The sequence below is a fragment of the Gigantopelta aegis genome, chromosome 8, assembly GCF_016097555.1.
Source record: "Gigantopelta aegis isolate Gae_Host chromosome 8, Gae_host_genome, whole genome shotgun sequence".
NCBI lineage: Eukaryota > Metazoa > Mollusca > Gastropoda > Neomphalida > Peltospiridae > Gigantopelta > Gigantopelta aegis.
Window position 1 is genome coordinate 34,139,216 of NC_054706.1, and position 15,845 is coordinate 34,155,060.

General features: G+C 36.1%; 1 protein-coding gene across 1 annotated transcript in view; it reads right to left on the reverse strand.

Annotated features, from left to right (window-relative positions):
- Positions 1-15,845, reverse strand: part of LOC121378933 (sperm-tail PG-rich repeat-containing protein 2-like) — a 117,989-nt gene that overhangs the window by 46,296 nt on the left and 55,848 nt on the right. Inside the window, exon 10 of the mRNA XM_041507327.1 lies at positions 4,822-5,011. Within this exon, the coding sequence (XP_041363261.1) occupies positions 4,822-5,011 (190 nt within the window). The remainder of the gene's footprint in view (positions 1-4,821; positions 5,012-15,845) is intronic.

Here is a 15,845-nt window from a genome sequence, read left to right on the forward strand (position 1 = left end):
TAAGAAATGCAATAAATCAATATGGCAAAGTAGTTCCAGATTTGTTGATCACAAACTTTGCAGATACGTTTACATTTAATTTTTTTAAACTCATATTACTAGAACATTAAAGCCACAGAACCTACTTTCAGAGAGACAGACAACGGTAAATCATAAAACATTAACAATCTTAAAAATCAAATGAAATCCAAATAAGTGACATAATTAGCGACATAGAACTTTAGAGAGGTCATCATATCAGAAACTAAAACAAAATGTATCAGCTGGAATTATAGTTTTGACTAATTTTGACATGCATCTTATATACAACTGAAATTTAGTAGAAAATTGCAGTAATATGCATACTTACTAGCTATTCTTGTTTGCTATTCTTTTGGTCTAATCATTAGCATGTAACCATTGTTGCATGTTCAGTTAAAAACTGCCAAAGCAATCGTAAAAAGTTTTTTCAGAACAGTCTCTTTAAATTTAGCATCATGAAATATTTGTGCCTCGTATGGCCTCGCTAAATACTCTAAAATTTTATGCTTGCTAACATTTCCTAATTTACAGTATTTATTTACCGAGCTACTACAAACATCAGGAAGGATGACCAGAAACAATGGATTTGCCAACACTGATAATAAAAGTAATGAGTTGTAAGTAATGTAAAGAAAGAAAGAAATGTTTTATTTAACGATGCACTCAACACATTTTATTAACGGTTATATGGCATCAGACATATGATTAAAAGGAAAGAAATAAATTATTTATTTAATGACACACTCAACACATTTTATTTATGGTTATATGGCGTCAGACATATGGTTAAGGACCACACAGATATTGAGAGAGGAAACCTGCTGTCGCCACTTCACAGGCTACTCTTTTCGATTAGCAGCAAGGGTTCTTTTATATGCACCATCCTACAGACAGGGTAGTACATACCATGGCCTTTGATATACCAGTCATGGTGCACTGGCTGGAACGAGAAATAGACCAATGGATTGATCCCAGACTGACAGTGCATCGATCGAGTGCTTTACCACTGGGCTACATCCCACCCCTTTGTAAGTAATGTGTAAATTAACAGTGAACAAGCTGTAAAAGCCAAAAATATTTTTCACTACCTAAAACCTCGAGTCAGTGGCTTTACTGGTATTATTTTTGTGTGGGCTCCAATTTAATTCCTCCCTTCTCACCTGCCTCACCCCACCAACACTCAAGTGGATCAGAACACAGCCAGTAAGAAAATGATAAACAGTGGATTGGGAAGGGCTCTGTTTACATTTTTTCTTATCTTTCAGTCAGGTTTTAAGTTCAAAAAGCACTTCCATGAATAAAAGATGGCTTTTATTTCAGGCAAAGACTCTTGCACTTCACTTCTTTTATAAACAGAGATACGATGTACCACAAACAGATAAAGGTGAAATTTTACACATCTGCTAACTTATTTCTGTGTTGTTCTTAGATATTATATTCAGTGAGACATACACAGTAAAAATTCATTTTTTAAATCCCTGTCAGTAGCTTGTCTGTCATATTTATTTTATTAATGGGAACAAGAGCTTAGTAGATATTTAAAATTCACCTTATCAATGAGTTTAGAAGTGGATATTATTATCTAGCTTATCTCCTATTCTTGTTAGAACTCTAATGAATATAATAATTATGTTGGCTGTGTTTATCTGTTTTATCAAAACTCTGAAATTCATATACTTTATTTATAAACTCAGCTACTAAATGCATTGAGTGTACTTGACAAATTGGTCATATTGGATGGTGGCTTCAAAAGTGAGTTTCTTAATAATACTTAGTCTGTTTGTTTTGTTTAACAACACCACTAGAGCACATTGATTTATTAATCATCATCTGTTGGATGTCGCTGATGTGTATTTTTTTTGTTCTGGGGTATCGTTAAACATTCATTCATTTATTCTATTGGATGTCAAACATTTGATAATTCTGACATATAGTCTCAGACAGGAAACCTGCTACATTTTTTCATTAGTAGCAAGGGATCTTTTATATGCACTTTCCCACAGACAGGTAGTGGTGCACTGGTTGGAGTGAGAAAAAGCCAATCAGTTGAATGGATCTAACAGACAGGATAGCACATACCACAGCCTTTTATATACCAGTTGTGGTACACTGGCTGAAATGAGAAATATACCAATGGTCCCACTGACGGGGATCGATCCCAAACTGACCACACATCTAGTGAGCACTTTACCACTGGGCTACATCCCACCCCCTTAATAATACTTATACACAAACACACAAAAAAGGTAATTACATGTCAAACCAATATAATAATATAAAGTAACATCAAATATGAGATTACTTTTTAATCGTTCCAGATCAACCAATATTATATATTACCTATTTTAGACAACACCTGCAGATGACATATACGATATATTGTTTATAAACCAAAAACACAATGCAAAATTAAGTGTACCTAACAACACTGTGTTATGAGGCCAAAAATAAATTAATAATTAAATACCAAGTTGTATTCAGGAACTGTTTTAAAAATCCAAACACTATGGTGAAAAAATGCCTAGAATTAAAATTTGAACAACTTTTAAATTTTGTTTAATTGTTGTTTAATTAAATTAAATTTTACATTTTACTTTTTTAAATATTCAATTTTTAATTATTTTTTTTAATTAATTAATTAATTGTTTTTTTAAACCATCAGACATGAGGATCACAGAATCTTGTCCATCAGATATTGTCGCTTAACAATTTATTTAGCAATTTCCAATTCCTTGATAGTAAATCCTCAACAAAATTGTCTCAGTCCATGTTCTGATATAATAGACCCCCCCTAGCCTTCTTCATTACTCCATCGCCACAAATGGTGACATAAGAATGTTTGTAATTAACAGCATGATTAATTAAATCACTTGATAATTATAAATTCTCCCATGAGTCCCGGCACTTAGCCAGCAATTTGAGTAGAAGTATGTGTGCCTGGCAGGCGACTCGAAGACTCACACACACATACACATACTGACCACAGCCGCTGGTCAATGTGATGGCCCTTGTGGCGGTCAGTGTGGTGGTGGTCAGTGTGCTATAAGTGATATTAAGCTGAGGATGTTTGCAAATAAATCATGTCATCTATCAATGTTAATGTCCTCTTTGTTCCAGCACGGTCTTTGTCTCAGTGTCTTAGCAGTGATACCGGTCTTTGACTGGCACGCACGTCTCTTCCATTTCTCTCCCCCCCCCCCCCCCCGCCCACATAGGGTTAATTAGTGCACAGAACTAATTATAGGTTGTGCATCCTCCACAAGAATAAATGGTACGTAGTGGGACAAAGGGTTTCCTGTGTTTACAGCCAATGGTATTGTTCTCTGTCATACACACGATGCACTAAATTCTGTTAAAGATCACGACAAAGAGACATCAATTTTTATCATGGATTTTGTAGTGTAGAGTGAGTTTTTAATAATTTCAAAAGTACTCTTAAATATATACTAAAAATAATTATATATCTTTTCTTTTGTAAATTTTTAGCAATGCACTAAATTCTGTTAGAGATCACGACAAAGAGACATCAATTTTTATCATGGATTTTGTAGTGTAGAGTGAGTTTTTAATAATTTCAAAAGTACTCTTAAATATATACTAAAAATAATTATATATCTTTTTTTTGTCGTCAATTTTTAGCATGAACTTAAAAAACATTTGTTACTAAAATTGTAATCATATAACTATGGTCAAGCTATGAATTATATCTGGAGTACATAATGCTTAATTAAAATACCATTTGCATTTTTTTTACCACATTCAATTCAATGTTTGTCTCTCTGTCTGGCTCTGTCTCCATCTGGTTCTTGTATATTATTATTGTTGTTTAATTGTAAAATGTTGGCAGTGATCTTAATATAGGCACTGCCTACAGATCCATAATATACACTATATTAATATTGCTTAAAACCCCCCACAAAAACCACCACATTGTTTTAATGAGCAATTCTTAATGTCATATACTAAATTTAGCATGAAGCTGAGCAATCTGAATGTTTTAAAGTTTATTTTGTTTAATGACACCACTAGAGCACATTGATTTATTAATCATCAGCTATTGGATGTCAAACATTTGTTAATTTGACATATAGTCTTAGAGAGAAAAAAAAATTCCATTAGCAACAAGGGATCTTTTATATGCACCACCCCAGACAGGATAACACATACCACAGCCTTTGATACACCAGTTGTGGTGCACTGCATCTGTGTTTTTCATATAGCTTTGTTTTGTCTTGTTTACTGTGTTGTGAAGTGTTTCTGAGAACGGAGGAGGGGAAGGAGTATATGGGAACAAGAAATGGGCCCGCCGACGGGGATCGATCCCACACCGACTGCACATAAAGCAAGCGCTTTGCCACTGGACAACGTCCCGCCCTTGAACACTCTAAGCCCAGACGTACAAACATGATACAAGCCATATTTGTGAATACAGTAAAATCTTGTTGGGTCGAACTCAAAAAGGATCGAATACACCGCAATGCTCGAACCAAGAATGTTAAAAACAATTCCTGGGTCATGTTGATCACCTGCCCTTGTTTCCCCTGGATGTGGGTAAGCACAGTGTAGCAGGGAATCTGTGAATAAAAAAAAAAGAAAAAAAAAGAAAAAAAAAAGAATTAAAAAAAAAGAATGCAGTCCCGAGTTACACTTGCATGTTGTTGATCGAATGGTAAGGTCAAACTACCTGATGGGTCGAACACTTCTCGAGCACCGACAGGGTTCAAGCCAATGGGATTCAACTGTCTATCTAAAATCTGATGACAAATTCTTTGTAGTTAATATAATGTCAGTGATTGTTACCTGGAGTCTCTGCATCTGGCTGTTCAATCAACATGTCTCTAGGAGGGGCGAACCGAGAGGCTGCGGACAGGAAGGAGCCTTGTTTCCTCTTGGCTGCATCCGTCCGTGGCTTGGCAAACCTGCACTTGCTCTTGATCTGTGAGTCTTCATACGATTGTGATACGTCATAAGCTCCAGGAGGAGGAATTTCCTGAAAAAACATACAAGAAGACCCAAGTGTTTAAAAAAACAAAAAAACACAATGAATGAATGAATGAATGAATGAATGAACAAATGAACGAATGAACAAATTAATTAATTAATAAACAAATGAACAAATGAATGAATGAATGAAAGAATGGATAGATGATTGGATGGATGGATGGATGAACGGACGGACGGACGGACGGATGGACGGACGGACGTACAAATGGATAAATGGATGAATGAATAAATAAATAAATGAATGAATGAATGAATGAATGAATGAATGAATGAATGAATGAATGAATGGAATGAATGAATGAATGAATGAAAGAATTAATAGGATGGATGAATGATTAAATGAATGAAAGAATGGATGGATGAATTAATGATTAAATGAATGAATGAATGAATGAATCACTCAATCAAAAAATAAAATTACCCTGATCACACTATGGACAAAATTAATAAATAAATAGCAAGCTAGTATCAGTGATTTTATGTCATACACAGAACCTAAACCTACATTTTCAATATAAGGTAAATATACACATATAAATTGTGAAATTCTCTGGCTATTTACTGGCTAAATACCATAGTTATGAAAGAGACAAACAGATACACACACATCCAGATGGAAGGACGGACAGACAAACAGTGATTTTTCATTTTCAAACCAAATAATAATAAAAACAATAATATATATATATAATTTATATTTAACTACATTAAATATGCTCTATACAAATATAATAATTTTTAATTTCCTGAAACCAAATAAATATATATTTTTTATATAAATCATGTTTAACTACATTAAAAATGCAATGGCAGTCATCTTTCTTTTTTCAACCCCCATCATGCTATCAGTAGCAATCATGGCTTGTGCGTGTACACAATTTTAACCACAGCTATCACCAATAACAAATACTGACCCCCATCAGGACAAAACACCACCAACTGTCCCCAAGGACTGTTGATTCGTGATTTACTGTGCTATTTTTCCAGTGCCCGGGCAGTTTTATGGAAGGAAAAGTCGGGTTTAATGCTCCCCATAAGGCTTGATTTACACTGAACAAGAAGATCATTTGGACCGGCAGAGCTGGATTAAGGGAATATATTACCGGGATGAATACCGATGCGATGGTTAGCTAACGACACAAATTGATTCCATTACATTATGAGATCTCTTCACAAAACATAATAGACACCGGGCTTTAGATTTATTTGCTTAAGGAAAAATATCCTCTTTTTTTTTTCTCCCTTCTACACCATTTGAATGATGTGTATTGCTGTTATAAGATTATGGAGATAACTTATGTAGTTTGGAGACAGCTACATAATCTTACTGAAAAAACCCAGTCGGGTTACAAATATGCTGGATCGATGCTGGATGCACTACTGGCTATAAGGTTAGTTAGCATCATAGTTTTATGACGAAAACCAATTTCACCACAGCCGACGCGACTGCGAACATGGTCGTTCACAAAGACATTTAAGGACAGACTCATTGTGGTGGGGGGGGGGGGGAGAGGGGGGAGGTGAATGGGGATGGGGGAGAGCCATCATCTCAGATGTGATGGTGATGACTGATCCCCTCTGAGGATCCACTGCATTATTTCCAATTCCAACCAGAAATCTATAATTGATATATCAAAAGCTTTGGTATGTGTGGCCCTTTTTATAACAAACTGCATATTAAAACCCCCAGATGTTAATCAAAACAAATATCATAAGATAGCAGTTTCTTCTCTAAACACTGATTTATAAAACAGCTGTAGCAGGTCACAAATTGGTAAATGTCATTCTGCTATGTACTATTTAGTGAACAGTACATATTACGCAATCAACTGTCTTAATTAACAAATATTGTTTTAGATGTCCAAATTAGCTCATCGACCATAATACCCAGTTAGACAGACCTTTTAAGTGTAAATCTATCAGTCTGATACAGTAATCTATATTAAGCCACCATCTGTCTTAAAAGAAATACATGCAGCTGCTCTCTTATGAAAAGTTAATGACATCACTAGAGCACACTGATTTATTAATCATTGGCTATGGGACATCAAATATTGGTCATTGTGACATGCAGTCAGAGGAAACCCACAATATATTTTTCATTAGCAGCATGAACTTTCCCACTAATAGAAGTGCACAGACCACAGCTTTTAAAATTCAATTTACGAGGCACTGGTTGGGATGGGCACCCCCCCCACCCCAATTTTTTTTTCAAAGAAATCAGAGAATGGGTCCACCAAGGGGATTTGATCTCTTGAGCCAAGTACCTCAGGTGAGTACTCTACAGACCGAGCTAGATTTCGCCACAGTTGCTCTCTTGTACAACAGCTTAATGTCTTGACTGCTGTTTTCGTGTGTTCACAGATGATACTTTAAACACATTGTCATTGATTTTTCCTTCAAATTGTGTGTCTTAAGTTTCTGTCCACTAACATAGGCTAACTTTATTACACGGAGGTGAAACCTGGCAAACCTAGTATTTAATGTCTCTCATTTCTGGAAATAATACCAAATCTTTCTCAATACAAAATTCAGTTAAAAGAAAATCTATTTGATTCTAAAAAAAAGATAAAATAAAAGTTTATTCTATCAAAACAAAATTATCAAGCATGCTTATAAATGCTACTCTTTTTTTTATTGGTTCAAACAGTACATGACTTCTGTAACAAGAGAAGACAATGTAATGTCATAAAAGTGTAATGATGTTTGGATGTGTCATTTGTCATTTGTGTACAACTAAGTGCCATTTTAAACTTCAGGTGGAAGACAATTACAGCAGTTTGAAAGTCACAGACTTGTGTTACAAGCACTGTGGTGTATTATTAGGCTGTTTTAGTTTTTTATACAACGCAAAGTTAATGTGACATTCGTACACTTCAGCTAATGCAAAGGACAAGAATATTGGTTTAATGATGCCTCAGCACATTTATAAACTATACCTATTTGGTGCCCGAATGAAAGTTATTTTACACTTGATTAACAGAAGGGACTGCTTAACAGAGGTGGTTGCTTAAGAGAGGTTGCCACTTATCAGAGAGTGCTGCTTTATCAGAGATAACTGCTTAACAGAGGTGGCTGCTTAACAGAGGTTGCTGCTTATCAGAGGATGCTGCTTATCAGAGATAACTGCTTAACAGAGGTGGTTGCTTAACAAAGGTGGCTGCTTAACAGAGGTTGCTGCTTATCAGAGGTTGCTACTTATCAGAGGATGCTGCTTATCAGAGATAACTGCTTAACAAAGGTGGCTGCTTAACTTAGGTATCTACTTAACAAAGGTGCTTAACTTAGGTATCTGCTTAACAAAGGTGGCTGCTTAACAAAAGTGGCTGCTTTACAGAAGTGGCTCTTAACATAGGTGGCTTTTTAACAGAGATTTCTGTCTAAGCATTTTCAACTGCATGCATTTCATTATGAAACCAAATAATAGTGTGCATACAATTATCAGTGCATATACACCTACATACACTGTCATCTAAAAAACAATCAAGCTGCTCAAATTCAAAACTAAACATGGTTTAAAGATCCGTCCCTCAAGACCAACAAAATGTATGAAGATGTCAACCGAGGTCACTTAACTACCCAATGTTTAGCACACGAATGGGGTAGGAAAATAGATTGTGTAACACCTACTCGTGAAAAACGTATTGAAACCCCCGCTCGCCAGCCAGCCGAACACAATGTGGAATTAAGAGTAAACTTTGTCCACCTCTTCACATGGACCTAACAAGTATTTTATCATTAATCCTCGTCCGATCTAGCCTCAGTGGGCTCCGTGGTGTGGGGACATGCCCGTCACACAGGCGGGATGGCCAGAGGTGTTCTGGGTTAAGCGTGGGACGCAGTACCTTGTCATGGACACAGACAATCAGATATTCATGTCAAGTTGTCACTGGACTCCCAACAGACAATGAGTATAGCAGAACGTTTTCTTTGTGACCACACACACACACACACACACACTCTTGATAGCAATTTTAGGTTTAAAATGACACCTTGGTCATGCTATTTCCATTTTAAAGCTGGTAGGTAGTAGATTCGTATTCCAGTGACAGCTCTAACCCAAGCAAATACATGTATACATCCACCGACCAATGCTCCACAACTGGTATATGAGAATCTGTGGACTATGCTATCCTATATGTTGGAAAATGCAGGTTTAATGACTTTGTGGTTATTCACTTTAATTAATTTTATTATTAAAACATTTTTTCCACAGAAGCCATAAACATTAACACAGAGACAAAGTTAAAGTTGGTTTTGTTTAATGACACCATTATTGGACGTTAAACATTTGATAATTCGTAGTCATAAAAGGAAACTCACTATGTTAGCAGCAAGGGATCTTTTATATGCCCTTTCCCACAGACAGGAAAGCAAATTCCATGGCCTTTGACCAGTAGTGGTGCACTGGTTGGAGTGAGAAAAAGCCAATCAGTTGAATGGATCCACTGAAGTGATTCGATCCTGTGACACCAGCACTTCAGGCGAACACTCAACCGACTGAGCTAAATCCCGCTCCCACAGAGACAGACATTTTGTTTTGTTGGAACATCACAAACATACTAGATAACATACTAGATATAGGTGAGAATCAGATGAACGGTGAAGCTGTAGTCAGAAGGTTTATTTATTCCACTATTTAAAAAATAACAATTTAAATCCTTATGATATAACTAATGAAATAGTCCCCATGGCTGGGATGGGCAAAACCCCCAAAAGGTCCATCAATGAGGTTTGATCCTATAACCCAAGTACTTCAGGTGAGCTGTTTACTGACTGAGCTAAATCCTACCCCTTATGATAGAGGAAACCTGATGCTGCCATACTGGATACTGAATACTGAATAGCAACAAGGGATCTGGCATATGCACTTTCCCACAGACAGGACAAGCACATCATGATCTTTGATATACCAGTAATGTAGAACTGGGGCCTAATTCACGAAACTTTCGCAACTTTGCGATATTGCAGTGCAATGCTAAAAGACTTGCAAAGAGGATGCTTTGTTGTCTAGCAGAGCCTAAGAGAGCTTTGTGAATTAGGCCCCAGGGTCCCGTTCTACGAAACGATCTTAGCGCTAAGATTACCTTAAAAACATAACTACCTAATGCACTTAAGATGATCTTAGTGCTAAGATCGCTTCGTGGAACGGGGCCCTGGTCAGAAATGGAAAAAAAAGAGAAAAAAGCCCTGATAGGTCTACTGAGGAGAATTGATCCCATAACTCTTTACACCTCAAGCATGCATGTGCTCTACAACCAAGCTAGATCCCACCCACATTGGTTAACTCTATTATTAGGACTTTTTTTCTCTCTCTCTGTCTTTCACAACAGAAGACAGGACATCCGTGTTATCAAGGAAACTGAGACGATGACAAACTGAATTGGCTTCCTGAAAGATCGAGCACGACACCTGGACCGAAAACAAGCAGCCACTGTGTAGTAACACCTGACTGCAGCACGGCTGCTAATCCCATCTTTATTAATCTCAACGACGATGCTGCCAGCACTGATGTAGTGGGGATTATGACAGCACCTCAAGTGACTGATCACCGCCTGGGACAGGCGAGCTGGGGTGGCAGTTTCCTCAACACGCCATCCGTCTCTGTCTAAAACAGCAAGACGGTATACAGACAACTCCTTGTGTGGACTCCGCAATCCATCACTGATTTAACAATTATAGTAATAGGAAGATCTTTATTAAAAAACAAACAAACAAAAAACCCCACAACAAAAAACAACGCAAAATTAACCATACAAAAAAAAAACCCACCAAAAAATTAAAAGCTGTAACAATCCTATGACCCAATTAAACATAAGCAAAAAACCCACAAAAAAACCCACAAAAAAGCCAACCCTAAAAAATCCTCAACCCTCAACACACACCCCTAAAAACCCCACCCAAAACCCTAATGTGTATGGTAAAAATAAAAGCTATACAACAAAATTTTAACAGATTATAATAATTAATTACCATATATAAAAGGATTTCTTTTTTTCCTATTTTTAAGGTTTGTCTTTTAGCCAATTGGCTAGTTTATTTAACTTGTATAGCTAGCTGAGGATAATGATAAATAGTGGGGGGGGGGGGGGGGGGGCATTCTGGAAGAAGTGTCTGAAGTATATTTTACAAAACAGTTTCCTTATATATCTGACACAAGCAAACACATTGACATTAGAAAAATGAGGGGCCTGATTAATTGCACCCCTAACTTAAACTATGGGGAGCCATTTAAGATGATATATTGTCACAGGGTTTCTGCCAGAGGGTAAAACGGGTATGGTGCCATACCCAATTTTTTTTGCAGATTTTGTTTTGTTTTAAAGTTAACCTTTTATAAAATTAATTACTCTTATCATTACTGTATGATTTTCTTAACCCTAACCCTAAACTTAACCCATTTTCTGTCTGAGGGAGGACCCCCATGCCCCTTGTTGACTGTGATTGCATTTAATTCCATAGTGCCATACCCAAAAATTTCTTTCTGGCAGAAACACTGATTGAGCATTGATATTTAAATCCTAAATTATAGTACTTTTTTTTTTTTAAATTGACATGCTTTAAGAAAGCTAAATATTACTGGTTGAACTCGTCTCAGAGGAGTGCATGACAGCTTCCTTTAAATAGCAAGGTCTGTTGTTACAAATGAACCTAATAAAGAGATTTTGAAAATATTCTGAATTCAGGATATACACTGTATCAGACGGAAGACAAGATGACATCCCATTATACCAATCACAAGTATGTATCTAACGTACAACATGGCATAAACAAGCCTCTGTGATATTTTGTTTTGTACACGCTCCAAAAACCAAGAGATTGTTGGAACTTGGCACCACCGACATCAAACGGATGGATGACAAAGTTACGACATGAATTATCTCCAAAATGATTGGCTGACTACCGGCTACATAACACAACTATAGGAGCAAAGAGTCCTGGGAATCTGAACAATTAGTGTACTGAGGGCTTAAGAAACCGCACAGCAGGAGAAGACCCTCACTAATAAGGAATCTCTGTCCATGTAGCATGATATCTATCATGACAACTGACTACCAAACTGATAATGGCAGTTGCAAAAAGTTATCATCAAGGTAACGTGGAGTTAAATCCATCATTCCTGCTAATTACCGGAGGAGGATGTATTCTGGGCCAGTACCAACCCCTTTTTATCCTTCATGTGTCCAAGCTGTCCAGAAGACAAGTGAAATTATGTCAAGACGGGCATGAAGGATTGCACAACACCGATTCCCCCAACTGCCCCAGAGACGGTGGTGGTGCACCACTGGTCCCAGGCTCCTTCAAGTGCTTACACAATTAATTTAGACACAACAAATTTGCAACATGATTGAGGAAGAGACAGTGCATGCCACAAAGCTTGGAGTCACAGCCTGGGGACAGTTGGTGATTATTGCTTTTGGATACAGATGAACACAATCTATCATGACTGACTACTGCCAGCTCCAGGTCCTCTGTGGGGGTTTCCTTGGGGCTGAAAAGCAGCTAGACTTGCCAAAGGTATATATAAACCATGGGGAAAAATAGAAATGGTTGATTTAATAAACCATCCTCTGTGGTGTCGTGGTTAAGCCATCGGACATAAGGCTGGTAGTTACTGGGTTCGCAGCCCAGTACCAGCTCCCACCCAGAACAAGTTTTAACGACTCACTGGGTGGGTGTAAGACCACTACACCCTCTTCTCTCTCACTAACTACCAACAACTAACCCACTGTCCTGGACAAATAGCCCAGATAGCTGAGGTGTGTGTCTAGGACAGCATGCTTGAACCGTAATTAGATATAAGCACGGAAATAAGTTGAAATGAATGATTTTAATAACACATTCAGCACATTTAATTATGGTTATATGACAATGGGCATATGGTTAAGGACCTTATAATGAGAGACGAAACCTGCTGCCACTCCATGAGCTACTCTTTTTGATTAGCAGAAAGGGATCTTTTTATAAGCACCATCCTACAGACAGGACAGTAAATATCACAGCATTTATTACACCAGTTATGGAACACTGGCTGAAATGAGAAATAGCCCAATGGGTCAATGAGTTGGATCAATCCTAGACCAATCATGCATCAAGCAAGCTCTTTACCACTGGGCTACCCCCACCCCCACCCCACCTACAAATGGTATGATATAGTCATGGAGGCCTTCATTTTAAAAGAAGTCTTTTATAGCAATATAAAATATTAACCAGTCCTACATGAAAAGTACACGTTGTCATTTGTGTATTGTCTTGAGCTTCTATGAACTATAAAGCAACCAAGAATATAGAAATAAAAAATTATATTCAGGAACTTGTAAGTTTAACCAAAACTACCATATTAATGTTTTAACAGTTAAAGTTTGTTTTGTTTAACACCACCACTAGAGCACATTGATTTATTAATCATTGGCTATTAGATGTCAAACATTCTGACATATAGTTTTAGAGAGGAACCCCGCCACATTTTTCCATTAGTAGCAAGGGATCTTTTATTTGCACCATCCCAGAAATAGCCCAATGGGCCCCCTGATGGGGATCGATCCTAGACTGATCGTACATCAGGCAAGCATTTTACCACTGGGCTATGTCCTGCCCCTTGCTTGAAAAGGAACATGGACTTTAAACTGGAGCTTATGTCTTTAACAAGAAGTATAATTAACTGAAAAGGAACATGGACTTTAAACTGGAGCTTATGTCTTTAACAAGAAGTATAATTAATTGAAAAGGAACATGGACTTTAAACTGGAGATTATGTCTTTAACAAGAAGTATAATTAATTGAAAAGGAACATGGACTTTAAACTGGAGATTATGTCTTTAACAAGAAGTATAATTAACTGAAAAGGAACATGGACTTTAAACTGGAGCTTATGTCTTTAACAAGAAGTATAATTAACTGAAAAGGAACATGGACTTTAAACTGGAGATTATGTCTTTAACAAGAAGTATAATTAACTGAAAAGGAACATGGACTTTAAACTGGAGCTTATGTCTTTAACAAGAAGTATAATTAACTGAAAAGGAACATGGACTTTAAACTGGAGATTATGTCTTTAACAAGAAGTATAATTAACTGAAAAGGAACATGGACTTTAAACTGGAGATTATGTCTTTAACAAGAAGTATAATTAACTGAAAAGGAACATGGACTTTAAACTGGAGATTATGTCTTTAACAAGAAGTATAATTAACTGAAAAGGAACATGGACTTTAAACTGGAGATTATGTCTTTAACAAGAAGTATAATTAACTGAAAAGGAACATGGACTTTAAACTGGAGCTTATGTCTTTAACAAGAAGTATAATTAACTGAAAAGGAACATGGACTTTAAACTGGAGCTTATGTCTTTAACAAGAAGTATAATTAACTGAAAAGGAACATGGACTTTAAACTGGAGATTATGTCTTTAACAAGAAGTATAATTAACTGAAAAGGAACATGGACTTTAAACTGGAGATTATGTCTTTAACAAGAAGTATAATTAATTGAAAAGGAACATGGACTTTAAACTGGAGATTATGTCTTTAACAAGAAGTATAATTAATTGAAAAGGAACATGGACTTTAAACTGGAGATTATGTCTTTAACAAGAAGTATAATTAACTGAAAAGGAACATGGACTTTAAACTGGAGCTTATGTCTTTAACAAGAAGTATAATTAACTGAAAGTAGTTTCAAAATATGCTTTTAATGCATATTTCTTAGCAACTCAGAATTGTATGTTAAAATATAGACAATTCATTCTGAGGCCTTTGAACAACCAAAAATCCTTTAAAACGTATCTTCTGTGACTTGTCACCAGTCTAGAAGGTCATGAAGAACCGCAAAAGAAATAGCTGAGACTAAAATGGATTACTCAACAGTTAATAATTTTCACTTTACGACATATTACTCTCTTGGGTCAGGCAATTTTAGGTAACATGTTTCTTTTGTGGCTTAATTTGTTGGATAGAATCAACTCTCGTTAACAAAAGCATCAATTTATAAGATAAAAAAAACACACAAAAAAAAACAACCTCATTCGTTGTGACCATTTAAAAACTATGACCAAAATTGTTAAGGAATTACTGCTGAACAATATTATTAAGTTCAAGACAAAAGCAATTGGTTAAAGAACATCTTTTTAGTTTAAACAGTTTACATGTAAATACAAAAAAATGCTAGTTGAGTATATATATATAAAACTCATCAGATTGTCACCATATATGACACTGAAGGAAAGAACTGTTTGTGAAATAAGATATTGTTTATAACCAGGGATGTCAATGGCTATGATGGTACATCATAATTAGTTTACATATACATTACAAATATATATATATATATATATATACACATACACACACACACAAACATATATACATACAACTTCTAGCTGATTATACAACTTACCATAAGCTAATTTTACTGTATTGTTTAACATTACTAAAGTTTTATGTCACTAATATGTCACTTACTTAGATTTCGCTAAATTTTAGGGTCACTAATGTATGATTTACAATATATTTGAATGACAAAACTGTACCACGTGATCAGGTCCATATCTCTGCGTCAAATGGGTATATGGCAAAATAGTGGTTGATTCCATGAATCTCTATCTAGTGCCTCGTCTATAGGAGAACAACCACTCCCAATGAGATCCTTTTTTCACGGCCATAAAGAGGACTGCCACTTCCATATAAGCCTTCTGCAGAATAATGCCAAACCAGATTCATATCATCGTTCCATGTAAGATATTAAACTACTTGTGTCAAAAATTAGCTTTTAACTATTTTTTTCCTTCTCTTCAGGCCATTAATAAGTAGAATAATTAATCT